The following is a 21,059-nucleotide window of genomic DNA, read 5'->3' on the forward strand; positions in this document are numbered from 1 at the left end:
TGCCGTTTTTTCGTAAAAATGCGTTTTTCTCTTCAAGTTGTTCCAAAAGAGTGAAAATTTAAATTAAAAACTTCCTCTCCACGTTACCTGTGAAAAACTACTATCTCACGAATAGACCTTGAGTTATCGATGTCGGATAATATAGAAGCAACTTAAAAAGCGTCCCACTATTCTCATTTTTCGAGACTCGCTCGCTCCTTTTTGTCAAGGATGTCATTTATCGTGATAACAATATAATGGAATAGTTAAATTGGCAATCTACATTTTTTATTGACATCGTAAATCACTTAAGGAATAGTACATACATAAATATGTATGTATGTATGATGTAACAACATCTTCACAGTCTCTGCATCTGCATCGTATATCATTGCATACATACATCCATACATACATATATGCTACTTGCTATAACGAATGACAGTGCAGGAGTAAAGTAAAAGAGGGTCTCACGCCCTATATCTAATCATATGGTAATGTATTGTTTAACATTCATCGAATGTAATTGCAAAATCGACGGCTAAAACCCAGATACTACTCGTAAGAAAACACAGACTTGATCGTTCCTTTTAAATATTGCATTGTTCTGTGCAAGGCTTCAGAACTACTAAGTGCTTTCCAAAGTAAACAGTTCTTAAAAAAAAGAGAACAAATGTTTTTTCAGCAAAATCAATTTATTTTTTTCAAAATAGTCTCCTTCTGCTTCAATATAGCTTTTTGTACGGTCCAAAAGCATGTCGAACGAGTGTTTCAGCTCGTTGGCCGGTATGGCCGCCAGTATGCCGGTGCAAGCCTTTTGAATGGCCTCTACGTCTGCATAACGCTTTCCTTTCAGGAACAAATGCATTTTTCCGAAAAGGAAGAAGTCGCACGGTGCCATAGAGGAGTACGAGGAGTGGTTAATGGTTAAAATTGATGATGGAATAAATTGATTTTTGGTCAAATAATCGGTCACAATGCTGTCCTTCGAATGTTGGATTCTGAAAAATTTTTGGTCGTCAGTCAGTTTGTGCGGAACAAACCGTGCACACATCTTTCGTAAGCCCAAATGTTCGGTCAAAATGCGATAAATCCATGTTTTGGAGATGTTCAATTCCATTTCCATTAATTTCAATGATGATTTCGACAGATTTTTGATGAATTCACTTACAGTTTCGATGGAATTTCCGGTGATCATGGATTTTGATAAGTTCAGCCGTTCTTCTTCTTCTTAATTGGCTAGACACCGCTTACGCGATTATAGCCGAGTTAACAACAGCGCGCCAGTCGCTTCTTCTTTTTGCTACGTGGCGCCAGTTGGATATTCCAAGCGTAGCCAGGTCTTTCTCCACCTGGTCCTTCCAACGTAGTGAAGGTCTTCCTCTTCCTCTGCTTCCCCCGGCGGGTACTGCTTCGAATACTTTCAAAGCTGGAGTGTTTTCATCCATTCGGACAACATGACCTAACCAGCGTAGCCGCTTTTTTTTAATTCGCTGAACTATGTCAATGTCGTCATATATCTCGTACAGCTCTTCGTTCCATTGAATGTGGCGCATATTCGACCACCTCTACACCAGAACGAAAACGTTGAAACCATCGTTGTGCGGTGGAAATGGAAACTGTATCGGGTCCATAAACTGCACAAATTTTATTTGCGGCTTGAGAGGCATTTTTGGCTTTATCGTAGTACTCGTAGTACCGTAAAATATGCCGTATTTTCTCTTTATTTTGCTCCATGTTTGCGACACTATAACTCACGAAAGACTTAAAAGAAACGACAACCAATCAAACACGTGTTAGAGCGTGAAATGAGCTTTCCAAAAAGGTATAGCATGACCCGATGCGACGAATAAAACTAGAACCTCGGGCTTTCAGCGCCAACTAGCGAAAATTCCGCAAGACTTTTTTGACAAGCTAATATCTCGTACAGCTCATCACTCCATCGAATGCGATATTCGCCGTGGCCAACGCGCAAAGGACCATAAATCTTTCGCAGAACTTTTCTCTCGAAAACTCGCAACGTCGACTCATCAGTTGTTGTCATCGTCCAAGACCCTGCACCATATAGCAGGACGGGAATTATGAGTGACTTATAGAGTTTAGTTTTTGTTCGTCGAGAGAGGACTTTGCTTCTCAATTGCCTACTTAGTCCGAAGTAGCACCTGTTGGCAAGAGCTATCCTGCGTTGGATTTCCAGGCTCACATTGTTGGTGGTGTTTACGCTGGTTCCAAAATAGACGAAATTATCTACAACTTCAAAGTTATGACTGTCAAAAGTGACGTGAGAGCCAAGTCGCGAGTGCGACGTTTGTTTGTTTGATGACAGCAGATATTTCGTCTTGCCCTCGTTCACTGCCAGACCCATTTTCAGTGCTTCCTTGTCCAGCCTGGAGAAAGCAGAACTAACGGCGCGGGTGTTGAGTCCGATGGTATCAATATCATCAATCGTTCTTGAGTTATAAATATAGACGTAAATTGCGAAATCGAGGGTGATTTTGCAAAAAAGGCCACCGTTAGGAACTTTTTCAGGGCTAAAGGAATACCCGTGCAAATTTTCTCGTCTTTCTGTGCTGTGATTCGGGCGTAATGCGCGTTTCATTTTTATATACATATAAGATTTTTTTAAATAAAGAGATTTTAACTTTTTGTCATGAAAATTCTCAAAAACATGTCTATTTTTGCATGAATTATTCATACTCTCCTCTTAAACCAAATTTGGTTTAATTTCTTGTTGTTTTAAATTGACATCTTCTAGCGACAGAAGAAACGACTGGCACGCTACTATGGACACGGTTAAAATCATTTAAAAAGTTACTCTTTTAGAGAAAATTAGCGAGTTGCAAAATTGCTCTCTTATAAATAATTCCTTTGGTATCAAATGTTGTATCTTAAAAACAAGAGATATGTTATTCTTAGTAAATTAGCCTTAAGTTTGGTGGGTGAAACTGAAAAATATTTATACTTCTATTGTAGTCATTGTATAATAATTTTTCTGTTAATTTTAAACATCAATAAAGACAGTAACAAAAGCTATTTGCAGCAGTACTGCCCGCGCAGTTAATAGCTGTAATCTTTATGTTGAGTTAATGGAAAACTTTTGTTGTATTTTTGATATTTATTATACAATAGAAATTTTTCGTAAAATCACTTCGCATTCAATGCACAAAGTCATCATCTGCAACGCCAACTCGTTCTGCTTATCTCCCAAACAACCGCTACTTTTGCACACATGCATACGAAATAATTAAAAACCTGGTAACACTTTGAGCATACCGAAGAGGAGAGTTATGGTGCAAGCAGCTCGCTTGACTAGCAAATTATACGTTTTATTAGTTAGCCGGTTCATTGCTCGCAGCAATGATAGTGAAATTTCCACCAAAGTTTCGCAGTAAAATAAGTAGTAAAATTGCATACTTTTACTTTTAGATGTGTCGTAAGTTTTATATGGCTAATTCGTTTATGATATTTCAAAAATTAACAAATGCAAAACATTTTTGCTGATACTGGCGTGGTACCTGATACTTTATATGAACATGCGTACATGTATTCGAATATTTTTACTCACTACTTTCTAAATTTTTTAAATCCAAAATTATAACAATAAATTTAAGCGAATATGCCGAAACATAAAAATGCTATTTAATTCGTTGATTTCAATTAATGACATTTAATTAAAATTATATTATGATTTGAAAAAAAAATGTTTCTCTTTATACCCTGAACAGGTTATATTAAGTTTGCAACGAAATTTTCATCGATTCCAGGAAAAATTTACATATGTGTACATACATATGTATGTTTATAAATGATGAGCGTGACGAGCTGAGTCTAATTAGCCATGTCCTTCTGTTTGTCAATAAACGGTGAACCATTTCGCGGCTTCCTACTTTTTTAAAGAAAAAATCACAGAAACTTCAAATATAATGGGGAATGTTTATTATCACTCGAAATAACATTCTTTGGCATGTACTTTTTGAAGATTATCTCTTTCAAATGTAGGCTGCGGCCAGATGGTCCATCCGTTGAGTCCAATTTTCGATGACTAGTTCGGGTATTTTGACTGATAACTGGCAAATGACACGCGTGATGTTTTGCTCAAAGGCCTGAATCTAAGTCTAGAATCTAGACTTTACATATATCCACATGAAAAAATGTAAAGGTGTGATATTGTACGATCTTGGTGGCCAATGGACCGGCCCAAAACGTGAAATTATCTGCTTACCGAAGTGTTTTCTCAATAAATCCATCGATTGATGCGATGAGTTGGAAGTGGTGCCGTCTTGCTGAAATGTCGCCGTGATCACGAGCTTCAATTTCGTGCACCAAATAGTCGGTTATCACCAGTATCATTTTTGAAGAAATATGAACCAATGATTCCATCGGCACACAAACCACACCAAACCGCTGTTTTTTCTGGATGAAATGGCAGCTCTTGAATATTTTCTTTTCGTCCCGAATGCGGCAATTTTGCTTGTTTACATACTCACAGAGCCAAAAATGGACATCATCGCTGAACAAAATTTGGCTCGAAAACGTCGGAATTTCTTGGAACTTTTCAAGAGCACATAGAGCGAAGCGAAGTCGCTTGGGAAGTCGTGTGGCTACAGTTCTTGCGCAAGCTGTATTTTGTATGCGTTCAATTTAAGATCTCGTTCCATACGTCAGAGAACGTGAATTTTCGTAATAAAGTTGAACGATTCAAGCGTAAGTCTTTCCATGATGAAATGCCAAACAATACTGAACAAAAATATCATGATAACTTGACACGACTCACGAGTGAGCTGTCAAAAATAGGCTATTTAATATAGTAGCTCTACTTGAATCACCCTTTATATGGTATACGCGAAACAGTTATTCAGTTTTTGTGGTATCAATTTGATATTTTGCGTACATCAATTTTTTATTTTAGATTAGAATGAATATTTTCAAAACGGAGAATTCGCATTAGCGGAAAATGTTCTACGGATCAGTTTGAATGGTTTCGACCCAGCGATTTTTAAGACAAAGTTTAGTCCTTAGGGATTATAAAAATGTGTTTTTCGGTGACCGAATGAAATTTAATACAGATGTGCATTTTGTTATTATATATACCATTTTCGAAATCGGACTACTATAACATATACCTCACATATAACCGAAGTATTTGAAGTGAAGGATTTTTCGTGTTTTTTGATTTGTTTACATATAATTTCTTCTAGTTTCGCTTAAGTATAAAAGTAATGCATATACTTCTCTTATATTTTTATAATTATAACAATTTGGTGCACATTTCTTCTTTCAGATGCAGCCACAGACTCACCGATTAAGTTCATTAAATTGCCAGCTCAAGCACCAGTAATCCACTATACCCAGAGCAAAGATGATTCGCCGATAATCAACTATCGTAATAGTAAGGACCATACTCCATCTGATATCATTGAAAACGAAACATCGACGCCGATTCTTAGCCGTGCTGCTTTGCTTTATTCCGAGTACATGAACGCAGCTATGAATACAATGAGTTTGGACGAGGATGCAGTGCAAAGGCAGCAACGAGGCAATGCCAACTCCTGCCCTAGATCGTGCCCGCCAAGCACAACTGTGGGCGCTGTACCGGTTTGCGCCTCTGATGGTTTAATTTATGCGAATCTCTGCGAAATGAAGAAAAAGACTTGCTCTCGAAATGGGTCAAACACAGTGAAGGTAAGACCATTGTGTACAAGCATACATACATACTATGTGTACGTACAGTGAAAATAAATCCATATTTAGTTTCTTTTTTATCTTGTAAATTGGTAATTTCAGTGTATTAGTACACACACCAAAGCCGATAGTAAGATCAAGGGCAGATATGAAAACATAACGTTCTTTTTCACTTCTCCTCAAACCTTTGCATGTAAATATTTACTAAAATGTAGGTTTTGTACAAATTTACAGGCAGTTAAAGACAGCTGTGAACGCGCGCGGGGTTCCGAATGCAAGCATCGGTGTCCTACAGAGAAAGACCCAGTTTGCGGCACTGATGGTCACACTTACTTGAATCGCTGTATGTTGCGCGTGCAAGCGTGTCGTGTTGGTTTGGCTGCGGTTAGCATGTCGCATGTGGGCGCCTGCAGTAACATCAGTGCCATACGTGAATCTTGTCCAGTGGATTGTAAAAGTGCTCCCAAAGACGGTCCTATCTGCGCCTCCGATGGCAATGTATACAATTCGACATGCGAGATGAAATTGCTGACGTGCAGCCAGGGTGTAGTGAAGACCAGTCGGAAGCATTGCCAATCGACGCGCATGTGCCGTGAGTCTTGCTGGCGTGTTGCGCGGCCCACCTGCGGTTCTGATGGGCGTTTGTACGCCAGCCCCTGCAAGATGCGAGCATACAACTGTGGCAAGCATATTTTCGAAGTACCGCTAGCATTTTGCATGTCTCAAGAGCGAAATACAAATGGCAGCAAATCAGCGGATAACTGTCCCACCGAATGTCCTCCTACCTCGGACGCGCCATCACAATATGTCTGCGGAAGCGATGGCAATATTTATTCATCGCTTTGCGAATTGAAAATGTTAAACTGTGGGTAAGTAGGCGGTAATTGGTTCATTGTGCTGTACATAAGACAAGCAATGAAAATAATGTCGATAATTTCTCTCGTGTTTTTTAATGTTTCTTATTTCTTGTAGTCCTCAACGAAAATCTATACAGAAAATGAGCATGGACAAGTGTAAAACCCGTTTGAATCGATGCAAACAGCTGCCGCCTTGCAAAGACTTTAATAATTTATTCGGATCCATATTTTCCTCAAATCGCAATGACAAACTCTGTGGCAGTGATGCAAAAACCTACAACAATGAATGTGAGCTTGCGCATGCAACGTGCTTGTAAGTCTAAATGACATAAATTTGTATCTGTACTGAATATTCAATCTACATATACATATATACTTATATAAAAGAAAGTGACGTTAGTTACTACGCTTATAACTGGAAAACGCCTGGACCGATTTCGGTGATTACCACCAATTCAGACAGGCCTCCGCCCAAACAAGGAGAATACTTAAGAAAATTCTGGAAAATTTTCCGAAAAAAAAAATTATGAAGAAAATCAATTTTCAAATACGATTTTAAAAAGGAAATAAAAACGAACATGATTTTAAATGCTGGCGCATAACTCAAAAACGCCTGGACCAATTTTGCCAATTCTTTTTTTAAAATGTTCGTTGAGGCTCAAGGATGGTTTTTATGGCGAAAAATTTGAATAATTGCCGAAAAACCCCTAAAAAGAGCCCTTTTCTTTTTCCCATACAAACGAATGAATGCTGTTAGTAACGCTAATGCTCGAGAACAGCTGAACCAATCTTGATGAAATTGATCAGAGGTTGTTCGCTGTGGATCGAGGAAAGTTTAGAAATAAAAAAACCGTATGCTTTTCGTGAGGAAAAGTCGGAAAGTTGGACAATTCCAAAAAAATAACTTTTTTCATACACAATTTTTTTTTCAACTTTTTTCCTTTTGTTTTTCAATTGTCAAATTTGTCGTTTGCTTTCTTTATTCCGGTTATTCAAAAAAAATTATTGAAATTTATTCCGTGAAAACGTTATGTGTGTTTCACACAAAGTGCTCAATTACAGATTGAAATTTGTTACGATGCCACGAAGAGGTCGCGTTCGTTTTGGCATCAACATAAGTATGTATATTGACAGCCCATGGCACATGACCGAGTATTCCCAGGATGCGATGACATACGAATGAAATTATGGATCGCGGGCAATCAGCAAGCGATCGTCACGATGTCAGAGGACAACTTTTCAAACAACAGTTGCGATGTTTTGTAAACTTTATCTTTAAGCAAAAAGTATTGGCACAGCAAGATACCTTGACTTTACCACTGTTTTTTACCACTTATAAAATAAATTTTGAATACAAAAAAAATTCCTTAGTTAGGACGAGTAATTATCAAATATATTTCCTTTAATTCATTTAATTATCTCTTATATTTATTTAATAGTAATTATAAAAAGAAAAAAAGTGCTAATTTTAGCGAAACAAAGGTATTGGCACACTCCATAAAAATACAAAAAAAAAAACAATAACAAAGTAGTAAACTATATATAAAATTAATATTTTGTGGCCAAGCCCTTTTGCTTGATGACTGCTTCCAGCCGGTTTGGCATTGATGAAACCAATTTTTGTGTCGTTTCTGTGCCAATATTCTGCCACCTTCAACTCAGCTTTTGTTGATATTGTTCGCTTCTTAACGCGCCTATCTACCTCTTCCCACAAATGTTCTATTGGGTTAAGATCGGGCGATTGAGGGGGATGTGGTAATGTATGTTTTATGTGATGTGCCAGCCACATGTGTACATCATAAGCGGTATGCTTCGGATCATTATCGTGTTGAAATGTGAATGACTCTGGCAATTTCAATTTTTCGGCACTTTTTTTTACATTTCTCTTCAGAATTTCCATATAATATTTCTTGTATGTATGTATATAAAAGAAAGTTGTGTTAGTTACACCATTTATAACAACCGATTTGACTGAAAATTGGTGGAGAAGTAGCTTAGAACCAGGGTAAGGACATAGGATACCTCTTATCTCTTTATGTCAAAATTTAATACAACTCATAAATACAAAATTTATATTTCAAATAATAAGCATTTGTTCAAAATTCATGTTTGTAGGAATCATTTGAATATATGCGTACAATTTTAAACAGATTCTTCCTCAAAAATAATACTGTTGCTAAGTATTTGTAATAGTAGAAAAGAACTGCAACCAAATAAGTGCAATGGATTATGGGTCAGTAATCAGTCGTTAAGTGTGTATTATACCACGTGCATCCCAAAAGACTGATGTCATAACCTTTCCATCCGACTTTTTCGTCTTTCCACGTCTGAGAACCGGTTCATCATGTGCAGTCCACTAGAATGACAGTCGATTGGACTCCAGTGGGAAATGATGGAGCGGCGCAAAAATTCGGTTTTATTAAATAGCGCTCAAACACTTCTCATAATCAGTTATTCGTTGTTTTTATTGGATTATGAACTTGCACATAGCTTTCGAATCTTTAGAGCATCATTTTCCACGGTGCTCAATTCGCCTGTTTTCAGCTTAGAAAATATCTTTTCAACGGTGGATTTCCCTGAGCCCAAAATCAACAGTTTTTCCCCCAAAAAGAAATGCTTTATTAACACACGAAATGCTTTATGATCCATTTTTTTGTAAACTAACACAAGTTGCTTCACAAAAATGCTATATCTTATTAACTAATAGTTATAATCCAACTAATAGAAATCATATAGATGGTAGTAGTAGTATTATCTATATATCAGCCACTGTGAAGCGTGGACGGGTCCTCTAGTAATTTATAAAAATCGCTTATTGATCAATCTTCTTTTTGAAACCGAAATTAATTTCGTAGTCAATGTAGGCCAAAAATAACGCCATGAACCACCGCCTTTTTGCTTAGAAATGTGTGCATACCCACATCCTTAACCCGAAAAAAAAATTTCCGCTTTTTACCTTTGTCGTTTCTATGGCAACCAAGTTCAGACAGGAAGAAAACGTTTAACGAATTTTAAGTTTTAACAACAACTTTATTTCTTCGTTCCCCTCAGGAGAAATTAAAATAACATTATACATGTATTCATGAAAAGCCTCAGCCGATATATTCCGATTAGTGAAACGAATTAATTTTAACATTTCCTGACATCTTGAAATTTGAATTAAAATTAGTGGGACTTGGCACTCTATGTGAATAGTATATTACCGCCCATAACATTATTCAATATCAACCCAACCGTAGCATGCAAGGTCAATTATTACACCCACCCCATAATAAATGTATAACAACTAACAATTAACTTTATCACGTTATGTATAATCCACCAATCCATACTAATATAAATGTGAACGCATGTTTGTTTGTCACGTTTTCACGCTGAACCACGTAACCGATCATCATGAAATTTTGTACACCGATGTACTACTTGTATATGTTGTACATATCCAATAAGAGCGATATGATTTCTTTACAAAAAAAAAAAACAAAAAAAAAAATTTGGTTAAGGAAGTGTTTCTTTATTTAATGAGAAGTGCAATCGATACAATTAAGTTCTGAATATAACATCATTCTTCAAATGGCTTCCACGACTTCTTTTGCAGGAACGAATTCGATGAACCCAATTTTCGAGCACTTTTTCCACTAAATCAAGTCATACGTTATAGCACGTTCAAAACCAATGACTTCAAATAATTCCACAAGAAGTAGTCTAATGGTGTTAAATCACAATTTCTTGGAGGCCATTCAATGCCACAATTACTTGAAATAACCGAATCTGGCACGTAGCCTCGCCTTATTGGAAGCAGATATTGTCAAGATTAACTTCTACCAATTGCGGCCATAAAAACTTGGTTATCATCGATCTATAGCTCTGTCCATTGACAGTAACGGTGTAATCAGCTTCATTTCCAAAGAAGTACGGATCAATGATCCAACTGAGTACCAGAATCGTCAGTATTGCTTAATTACTGCAACACTCAGATGAAAGTCGGAAAGATCGGAAAACATAATTTTCTTACAAACATCGTTGTCGTTTTTATGGCAAAATCAGTCAAAGTCACGACGTTTTCGGTGGTCCAATGGTTTCTATTCTTGAAGGAGAACAATTTTATACGGATACAAGTCCGATTCTTTTCTCTAAATACGCCGAGTTGTGGTTTGAGACAGCCCCCAACGTCTTGGAAATGGAAATCGCAACGGCAGCAATATTTTCATTACTTCGAGCGGTTCTTTGTCTTATTGGCACTTGAACATTATGACAATTCGGCGAATAGCGAGCACAGTTGGACGATTATTACGACCATAAAATGGCAAAACTGCACGAAAAGTTACAATTAGAGAACGTGTAGTTTGCTAATAAAATTAATTAATTTCTAAAAGTTATTCTTGCGTATATCTTTCCATGAAATTGTAAACATTGCTGAATACACAAAAATTCCTGATAATTACAAATTAAAAATGGCCGAAACCTCGCATAGAAATAATATCATCCCTATTGGAAGAGTTATGTTGTTAGTATGTTTTTGATAATTCAGTTTTCAAAGAAATCTGGAACCCCAGCCAAAGAGCTCAGACTAAAAAAAAAGCTTAAAGTAATTATAGGTTACTGTAGAATCCGCAGATATATTTAAATTTTTTCTTCGCATGATTCAGAGAGTAAACGATAAGACGACTTTTATAGGAGTCTAAACTAATGAATAAGAACCAGGACGTGTAATAAACAATTTAAAAGAACGTTGTTATGGAAATTATTGGAAAATACCAACTTTACTAGAATACAGTTTTTTTTAAGTGTCAAACCTTAGGTCAAAATGGTAAAATCTCTGATGGAAAAACATACTTATATTAGTCCAGTCATTATAGTAAGTTCAACTCGGAATTCGATATACCCATTTATATGTCTGTAAATACTTGTATATTGACACCCTAAAGTTGTCTTAAAACCTACATATGGTAGGGTATACCGAATTCCGAGATTCTTACCTAATTTAAGCTTAAATGACTGGACTATGTTAGGCGTCCATCAAATAAGATTTTGCACCTTGAGAAAACAATTTGACATGCTAGTCTTTTATATCAAAATATTCATAAAAAAAAGTGAAAAAACAACAATCAATCTTCTAATTGATAATAAATTGCTTCAATTGATACAACAAAGCTGTAAAAACACATCTGTGGCTACATGTCTTATATTAATCAAATGTTTACTCGAACGAATGTCCACAATTATCAGAATTCAAAAAAAAAATATTTTTACATTTTAGTAAAGAATAGCTTTCTAGTTCTTTAAACTTAAACTTAAATTAAATAAATTTAAATAATTACAATCGGCGCAGCAATTTCCCCATATAACATCACCTTTGTTTATCCCAAGCTTATAAAGGATGATCCATTTCGAGGTCTTCTACTTTTTTGTAAAGAAAAACACAGAAACTTCAAACTTAATGGGGAATTTTTAGTATCATTCGAAAGAATATTCTTTGGCATTTATCTTTGAAGATTATCTGGCCGCAGCTACGTCTCAGATGGTCCATCCAATGACACGCGGGATATTTCGCTCCAAGGGGATTGTGCTGGGCATGGTCTATTCGGTCGATTATTACCCAATAATGAATGCTGGATCTCAAGATGGGTGATGCGAATAGTACACTCTGTGGCCCGATTATGTTGACCATAAGTTGAGCGAAGCGCGCGAAACACATTCTTTACAGTACGTCAGTTTTCGTAATAAAGTTGAACGATTTGTAAGCGTTGATAGGCGTAAGCCTTTCCATGATGAAATGCCAAACAATGCTAAACAAAAATAACATAATAGTTTGATACGACTCACGCGTGATGTGTCAAAAACATACTCAAGTACCGCTACTTAGATCACCCGTTAAAACACGGCTTAGCTATCTAGTTAGTGGAAACATTGCATTTCAGCACCTTGTGCTATGATATAAAAATGAGAATTTTAGATAATATGGATGATATTCGGTCAAAACTAAAAAAGTGCAAGTGTTTATACCACAACGCCATTAACAAAAAAATTGGATAATAGGATCAGGAACGACTGTAGCAATTCTTCGACCACATCTGATGCATAGTTGACATATTTATATTGCAATAGGAATACAAACGCTTATACTCTCCAGTTAATACAATTTTAGATTCCATCAGATTATTTTATTTCACAATATACAGCTACGGTCAACTATATTTTTGTCCCAACACAAATACATACATATATCTTAATCTATTAATACTTTTTGCTTGATTTCAATTTTAAAATCATCTCAAGCAAGCCGTCGGTCAAAAGCAAATCCTATGACGAAAGTTCGAGAGCTATTTAGAAAGGGAATTGATGAGAGGTCCTATTTTGAGATTCCGCAATCGTTAAATAATGGTTTTCAACGTTTAAAAACCACAAACCCTCCAGAAAAAGACCCACACAAGAAAAGACCCTGTATACCACTGCTAGAGATGACGAGCGAATCGTGCGCGAATCAAAAAAAAAATCCCCAAAAAAATAGCAAATAAAATTCGCCTGCAATTTTTGAGGAAAAATTATCATACACCATCAGTTTAAACTGTCAAAAGACGTTTAAGGGAAAAAATACTCACTAGGAGGGTTTCTCGGAAGAAGTCACTGCTGTCAGAGCGAAATCGTAAAAAACGAATTGACCACAAAATATAATAATTGTATTCTAAAGAAGTGTAAAAGTGTGCTATTTTCGGATGGAGCCGAAATAAGTAAGTCATTAGATGGAAAAACTTGCGTTCAGCGTCCGCGATGTAAAGACTTTGACCCCAAATACACACGTCCCACGCAATGTCATGGAAGTGTGTTGGTTGTTACGTGTAACAAAAATTGAGAGTCATATGGATCAGCACCAATATACTTCAATATGCCGCCTGGATCAACTAAACAATGTATGGCTGGAAATATGATTTCTTTATAAGACTGGCCTTCATGCAGTCCAGACCTGAATCCCACTGAGAATCTCTGAGAGTAATTGAAATTGAAGGTTCGATTGTACAAAATCGCTCATTTCACCGATGATTCACACAGCAGTGTTGTTAATTAGGTGACCGTAGCTGTATGACTTCTTCTGCTTTATTGGCGTAGACTCATCAGCAGGACGGGGATGATGAGTGACTTGTCGAATTAGGTATTTGGTTATCGATGGAGGACTTTACTTCTCAAATGCCTATTCAGTCCGAAGTAGCACCTGTTAGAAAGAGTTATTCTGCGTTGGATTTCGAGGCTGTCATTGTTGTTGGTGTTAATGCTGGTTCCAAGATAGACGAAATTATGTACTACTTCGATGTTATGACTGTCAGTAGTGACGTTGGAGCCAAGTGTTTGATAACAGGATATAGATGTTTCGTCTTGTCCTCGTTCACTACCAGACTCCGTTGCGTTTCTTATTTGTCCAACCTGGTAAAAGCAGAACCAGTTATGATGTTTGGTATGGTGTGGTATGATATTCATGCCATAGGCGTTCGCCAGCAGTTGTACACTCTTGTAGAAGATTGTACCTTCTCTATTCCACTCTGCAGCTCGAATTTTTTTTTCCTGGCGTAGATTGAGAAAGTCGCACGATAGGGAGTCGCCTTGTCTGAAACCTCGTTTGGTATCTAACGACTTAACCCTTTACGTAAGACTTCGTTATTCTACTACAAGTAAGGCAAACAACTTAGATCCCTTGTATATTAATTTAGTAATTTGGTTAGTTAGATAAAGTTTTTATATAAAGCATGAAGCAAATTTTAATAATAAAACTAAAAGATGATGCCAAACATGATTATAATTCATTCACAATCAACCCAACCGTCTTCTCATATCTGCATACTTTAGACAATGTGAGGACATGTTATTGACACTAGTCAACTCATGTTATACTAATAATAAAAATAGGTTAAACATAAGTATGTACATATCTTTTCCTTATAAAAAGCGCATTAATTAAATTATGTATTATTGTCTTTTTGATCTTCTCAGGCGTGGAGTAAATCTGGCCCATATAGGTCCATGCACGGACCTGAAAGCTCAAAGTAAAGATTGTGGTGAGCGTTGTACACGCAGCGATATCGAAAGTGGACCGGTGTGTGGTTCAGATGGTAATACATTCCCTTCAATGTGTGACTTTAAACGTCGAACTTGTCACATGCGAGTGGTTCCCGTATCTTTGAAGAACTGTTTACTCACTGCCGACTGTGAGTCGGACTGTGATGCACAGCCACCGAATTTCGTATGTGGATCCGACAATAAATTTTATAAATCCGAGTGTCACATGCGAAAAGAAAACTGCGGTAAACATGTGTTTGTAGTGCCGCTAAAGCGTTGCCTCAGTAACATTCAGTTTAAAGGCTGCTCTCGTATTTGCCCACGAGAATTTGAACCGATCTGCGGAACAGATGATATGACATATCTGAATGAATGCTTCCTGGAAATCGAAAATTGTCGAACGAATAACACCGTAAAAGTTAGTCACTATGGAGCCTGCGGACGGCCAGAGGCGCCTTCGTCGAACTACCTTTACTAACAAGGGACGCGCGTTCGCAGCGCTTAGCTTCGGTTTCAACATAGTTTGTAATTTTGTTTTTGCATTTATATTTATGTATTTCATTTTATTTATTTGTGTTACACAAACAGTTATGCGTAATATTTATGATTTTTGTAGTTCTAAAATGTAGTTGAAAATATAATAGAAACTGTGTTTATATTTATTAAATTTTTATATGCATATTTTTAAATAAAAATAATAATAAAAAATATTAAAAAGAACAAAGTAAGTTAAAGAATCATTGTAATACTTATAGTAAGCTGCTTCAAGCAGAATCATCAAAAAGTTTGCTTAGCATTTGATTGATTTCATGAGGACGATATTTTACGTATTTATCAGGATTTTTGCTGAACTGCACGGACGCATACCTAAAACAAATATATGTTGATATTAGAGTTTAGTTACGTTCATTTAAAATTCTTACATTTCATAAAACTTATTATATTTTGGAAGTATGTGCTCTACATTGTCGCGCTTTATACCCTCTCGCAAAATAACATCTGGAATTGAAATTCCTCGTTGCACTTTGCAAGCTTCCTCAAAATCTTTGTTGAACGTCTATAATGAAACAACCATTAAGAAACCATTTTAATGAAAATGACAACCTTCTTATCTCACCGAAAATCGCTCCTTTAGTATGCTGCGGTCTTTATCCTTCACCTTACCATGAGAGGGTCGAGGCAATTCCTCTACACCTATACTTATTAGCATTTTCGACCAAGTCTTTTGGTAAGAAAATTTTAGTTCGCGGATCATGTCTAAATAGCTTTGTTCGCATTCGGGCTCCGCTAATGTAACAATATCAATTAGGTTTGATTGCTGTAGAGATTTAAGAATGTAATGAATGTTATTAAGACGAAACAGATGTTTCGTGGCTTGGTCGTTATACTGCTCGCATTTATTCATTATGGAAAGGTTCAATTCCGCTAAAGCCTTTTCTATTTAAAAAAGATCGGATTTATTATATTAGATAATGAATTTTTTTTTACCATCTAGATTTGCTTACTGATATAAATCGCCAACAATGCTTTATTGCGCTCTTCACCTGGCAAAGCTTTTTTCATTAGAATTGTATCCAATTGAGTACTGTAAAGAACATCCTGTTGTAGAATAGCTCCAATTACATCGTAATGTTCATAAAGATGTTCTATAAACCAAATAGTATTCGAAGTGAGCTCATGCACTGTCGCATCTTTAGGGACATTTACGTAACCGTAGCCAAGTGTACTTGAACTCATACCAACTATATTCGTGCCAGATTCACCTTTAACCACATCAAGAAAATGTTCTAAAGCTTTCGCCCCCTTAAATAATTTGTGTTATGAATATGTTATTTGCAGATTAATGCTCTCTCATACCGTAACTTGAAGTTTATTTAGGACCTTAGTAAGTTGTTCGCGTTGTTGTGGATCGTAGGTACGTTCAATGTCTGGTTGAAGCAAAATTACCCTTTTAAGTGCGGAAAATATGCCTAAAGCAGATGTCCACTCTTTTCGTGAAATGCAACGCATTATGCGATTTGTAATTGCTTCTGCATCTTTAACCACGAGTTCTATGGAATTGTAAGCCAATTTGGAAAAAACTTCTCCATGTTTGGAGGCAGGCACAATTTCAGTCATTAGGGCGCGTTCCCAATTTAGAAGGCGTTGCAGTCCCAATAGCATTACAAGATATTTGTCTAGTTCTTGATCTCCATCCATGAACTCTTCGGCGGACAAGTGTTCAGAGTGCGATGATGCCTTTTTTATCGATATTCCTGTTGACTGTTCAAGTGTCTGAGTCGCACGCAGATACAATTTATTAGCTTTTCGCTCGAAACTAAAAAATAAGTTTATCAATAGATAAGAAATAACGTTTTTTATGGTGATTTCCTTACATTTGTTGCAGTCGTGCCGACGTATTTTTCTTCACATCTGGTCGTCCGCTATGTCGAGGTTTCTGTAGAATATATATATTTTACCCATAAATTTAATAATTATATCATAAACACACCAAAGCTTCGTGACCCCAACTGCTACTTTTCTGGTGATCTTTTAAGTTTTGGAGTGAACGTAAAACCACTTCACCTCTTTCTGCCGCATAAATTATTGTGTACTCTCGCCGCAAATTTTGCTCCAACCAATGGGCAATCGTAGCAAGTTCTTCTCTAGTGTTTTGTGACAACTGTCGGAACGATGTGTACTCATCACTAGAATCATCCTCTATGTAAATAAGATCTAATAGGTCAACTGGTTTTAGCGGGACACTATGTTTCTTTAACAATAATCGGAAATGTTGATTAAGACCTTCACAGCCCGTATTAAAAAGGCTTGTGACATTTTCTAGCTCCACACTTTGAGAGTTATGGTGCAAAAAGTAATCCATAGCAGCACGTAACTTTCCCAAGGCTTCAAGAAAGCTACTCACATTACCTTCTATTGGTCCTTGATGGATAAGGTTGCACACCTCTTGAGAAACATCATAGTGCGCGAGCACAGTTTCAAGGCAACCTAAAGTAGCGTCCAAATCTGATATAAAATAAAAACAATACTAAATTATGTTACTCTAAAGCTTAAAATGGTACACTCCTACTCTGTTGTCGCTTTTGGAGTTGTTCCGTTTCCTTGTATACCGGTAGAATAGTTTCTTCCAATTTTCCAAGGCGTTGTTCAAAAACCGTCAGAATGCTTGACATTTGCGTTGACAAATCATGATACTTTTCTACACGGTCTTTTAACAAAGACAAATTGGAAGTTTCTTTTTCCAATTTGTGGAAAGCCTGACCGCAGCTATCCAAATTATTCATTATTGGGCGTAATTCTGGTCGAGATTTCACACTTTGTTTTCTGTTGACTAATTGCCTCTTGCCACTCACATTCTTTATTGTTTTTGTTATGTCCAAATTCAGATAAATTTCTTAGTCTGGGGTTACACACGGAAAGGTTTGTTGCTTGTAATCGGGGAAATGCTTTTTTGTTGCCTATTGTATTGACAGTTTTTTCATTCTTGTTCTGCAATGTACGCTTTTTGAGGACACAGGCATTTTAATTTTTGTGGAAATTGATTAATATATATGATCGGCTGTTTGAACTTATTAAAAATATTATGTACGTTAAAGCCGGAATGCAACTCTGGGTAGCGTGTTCAAGGACGACAGGATAGTTTGTATTATTTTGAGGATATTCATCAAATGTTATAAACGCTCACGCTCACTGCTACTGTGGTTTCAAAAATGTACATGTACATATAAACAATAACACAATAAGCGCGTAGAATTCACCAACTTTAATGTTAGAAAACTTGTTTTAAACATTTATTTATTTCAAAGGCTACAACTCGCCATCCTCAATGCTTGCAAATTTTGTTTTAGATAAATAATTTAAATTGATTTTAGAATGACTCAAATGGAAAATGTATGTGAAAAAGCATGTAAACATTTATTAGTAAAACACTTTTTTTTAAGTTATAAACTTAAGACAAAAAATAACATACAGGGAAAACACCTTTACTGCTTTCTCCTGTGGATGCTAAATTTGGAAGCCGCCATTTCCATAAGAAGATCGCAGTTGCTAACGCTTAGCGCGACAGACTGCAAGCGACATCTGTCAAATATTAAAATACAGACATTCTTATGAATACAGTTATTTAAACAGCTGCACGACTATACAACTGGGCTAAAAGGGCCCATACACGACACACATGTGCGTTCGATTTGTGTGAATTCGTGTCGCCCATACACGACACACAAATCCGTTTTGCGTTCGTTCTTCACTCAGTTAAGATGTGCGACAGGCAAGCGGAACATTTCATCGAATTTATTTCTAATGTAGCACGTTTATCTATTTCTTTGTATTTCGTTAATAAGTTATTCCAACTTTTATTTTTCTCAATTTTATTTTTATATTTCTCACTTTTCGTTTGCCAAATTGCCAATTAATTTTTTATAAGATCAATAAATTCTGATACGAAATCTTTATTCAAACAATCGATTTTTTTTTGCTTAAATCTCTTTAAAAATTATCTAACAATATTTCCCCAAAGTTATAGATTGGAATTCGAATTATTGTCGAAGCTAGATGGGAAATAGTGACCGAGCGTCCAACAGATATATGAGCGCTTGGGCAAAAAGTGAAAACTTTGAAGCGCGATTTCTCGGTTTTTCATTTTTAGGATTATTTTCAATTTGCGGGCAGGATAGAAAAAAACTAAACGTCGTATAGAATTAGGGCAAAGTTTATTATCATTGGCATAAAATTATCTTCTATTTAAACTAAAAAAAAATTATGAAAAGTCAAGTTTGAACATTTTTTAAACAACATAAAGTAAAATTTTTTTGGTCAAAAACCACTTTTTTTCAATTTTCAAAAAATTTGTAAAATTTCACACTTTTTTTTGAATTTTCTTAGTTTAACTAGAAAATAAACTATTAAAAAATATGAATCTCTTTGAATTTGTTGTTTCCGAAAAAATTGCGATTTTTTTGCCCGCCGTCCGAAAAATGCGCATGCGAGACGCATCGGGTAATTGCTTCCCAAAGGTAGAATATCTAAGGATTTCGTATCCAAAAAAATTGTGAAAGATGTTCAAATATATACTATAAAGCCTAGAAATTTCGCTTGAATCAATTATTTCTTTCCCTCAAAAAAAAAAACCTCAAAAAAATCAATTTTTTGAGGCCACCGAAGCAGGCTCCTCCTTAACATTTGCCATTGTTCGTCCGCAATCTTCACTGTTCGGCGACACCTGAGAAATGAGATTTTGTGCGCACACAACGCCTTTCACGACACACATGTGCGCACACCGATCGTAAAAAATCAGACATTTTCGCGAACCTGGATCGGTACGCGCACAAGCCCATACACGAGTAAATCGCATGCGCACACATACCGATCGAACGCACACTTTTCACTTATAACAACAATATATTAATATTATATTAACAATATATTAAAATTGAAAGGTATTAGTATGGCAACGACGAAATGGTGTACACACAAAATAAACAGCTGTGTTGTTTTGTGAACATGACGGCCATTGTTATGTCGCAACCTTCTTACAAATGTTCATGTAGGATGATTCATGACGCTATTTACAGTTCACTGCCGTACTGCCATGTCGAGTCGCTTTCTATGTGTTCAGAGCGTCATTTATGTTTCAGTTAGTGGCCGTCGCAAAACTGTTGACCGAATCAGCTGATATGATCTATGTTATGTAAGCGCAATGTAATTGGACATTCACCAGCGCTTTTCATTTTTCGTAAACTAACTTTATATTATTATTATTTATAAATAGCTAGAATAGTTTTATTAGTTGGAAATTAATTTTGAACTTTTTCATTATGAAAAATTTTAACTTGCTTTTGCTGCCATTGCAAAGATGTTAACAAGAGAGAACAAAAGATTTTAACATATTTAATTTATTATGTTATATACTGCATACATGAGAACTGTCACGTAAAGAATAGGGGGATTCTCTTGCTCTTGCAAGATTGTACGATGACACGAAATGCAAACATCCTATATCAAAATATGCAAGGCCAATAGAGCACCCATTGCAGAAACTTGTGATATATGAACGGCTGATTCGGTCAATTTATTGAGAATGACTATGAAATTATAAAATCTATTTAAAACTTACCTTCCTTAACAATTTAACGGCGCAATATGTCTTTATATAAAATGACAGCTAAAACAGGGTTGCAATTATATTTTTACGTGCTATTGGACGAAGATAAACAATGGGTTTTGGTCTGATATATTTTCCAGCCATTGCAAATAATTTTCTGCGTGTATTTGTTGTTGTGCCGCTGCACCAAGAGGAAATATATGCATTTCTTGCACCGTGCAAGGGTTTGCAAGAGCAAGAGAATACCCCTAATATGAGTTTAACGAAAAAATTTGTTTATTGTTAAACACGTTAAAAGATAAAAAGTATTGAAAGCAATTCTTGACTGTAACGCGAAAAAGTGCGCGAAAAAGTTAAGAATATTCGATAAATGAATAGCAAGCTGTGCG

The 21,059-nt window shown here is 36.1% G+C and overlaps 2 protein-coding genes across 10 annotated transcripts in view; one reads left to right on the top strand and one right to left on the bottom strand.

Moving 5' to 3' along the window:
* Positions 1 to 15,208, top strand: part of LOC126762074 (agrin) — a 34,323-nt gene extending 19,115 nt beyond the window's left edge. For all 9 annotated transcript variants that reach the window (XM_050478560.1, XM_050478566.1, XM_050478568.1 and 6 more), the window contains 4 exons: positions 5,261 to 5,661; positions 5,896 to 6,530; positions 6,634 to 6,831; positions 14,502 to 15,208. In XM_050478560.1, the coding sequence (XP_050334517.1) occupies positions 5,261 to 5,661; positions 5,896 to 6,530; positions 6,634 to 6,831; positions 14,502 to 15,045 (1,778 nt within the window). In that variant the 3' untranslated portion in view covers positions 15,046 to 15,208. The remainder of the gene's footprint in view (positions 1 to 5,260; positions 5,662 to 5,895; positions 6,531 to 6,633; positions 6,832 to 14,501) is intronic.
* Positions 15,204 to 17,931, bottom strand: LOC126762073 (exocyst complex component 7). The gene is made up of 8 exons (XM_050478559.1): positions 17,638 to 17,931; positions 17,059 to 17,573; positions 16,943 to 17,004; positions 16,425 to 16,884; positions 16,073 to 16,370; positions 15,685 to 16,004; positions 15,491 to 15,624; positions 15,204 to 15,434 (listed from the first exon to the last, which is right to left on the bottom strand). Exons 1-8 carry the CDS (start codon positions 17,849 to 17,851, stop codon positions 15,332 to 15,334), a joined length of 2,106 nt encoding a protein of 701 aa, XP_050334516.1. The 5' UTR covers positions 17,852 to 17,931; the 3' UTR covers positions 15,204 to 15,331.
* Positions 17,932 to 21,059: the final 3,128 nt, after the last annotated feature.

Source organism: Bactrocera neohumeralis, chromosome 6, assembly GCF_024586455.1.
Source record: "Bactrocera neohumeralis isolate Rockhampton chromosome 6, APGP_CSIRO_Bneo_wtdbg2-racon-allhic-juicebox.fasta_v2, whole genome shotgun sequence".
NCBI lineage: Eukaryota > Metazoa > Arthropoda > Insecta > Diptera > Tephritidae > Bactrocera > Bactrocera neohumeralis.

Bases quoted from the DNA above. Each gene is read 5' to 3' on its own strand.
- LOC126762073 (XM_050478559.1), bottom strand. From the start codon at position 17,851: ATGAATAATTTGGATAGCTGCGGTCAGGCTTTCCACAAATTGGAAAAA. The intron at 17,574-17,637 runs GTAGGAGTGTAC...ATTTTATATCAG, and splicing joins ACTCCAAAAGCGACAACAGA to ATTTGGACGCTACTTTAGGT. The intron at 16,371-16,424 runs GTATGAGAGAGC...AAATTATTTAAG, and splicing joins TAAATAAACTTCAAGTTACG to GGGGCGAAAGCTTTAGAACA.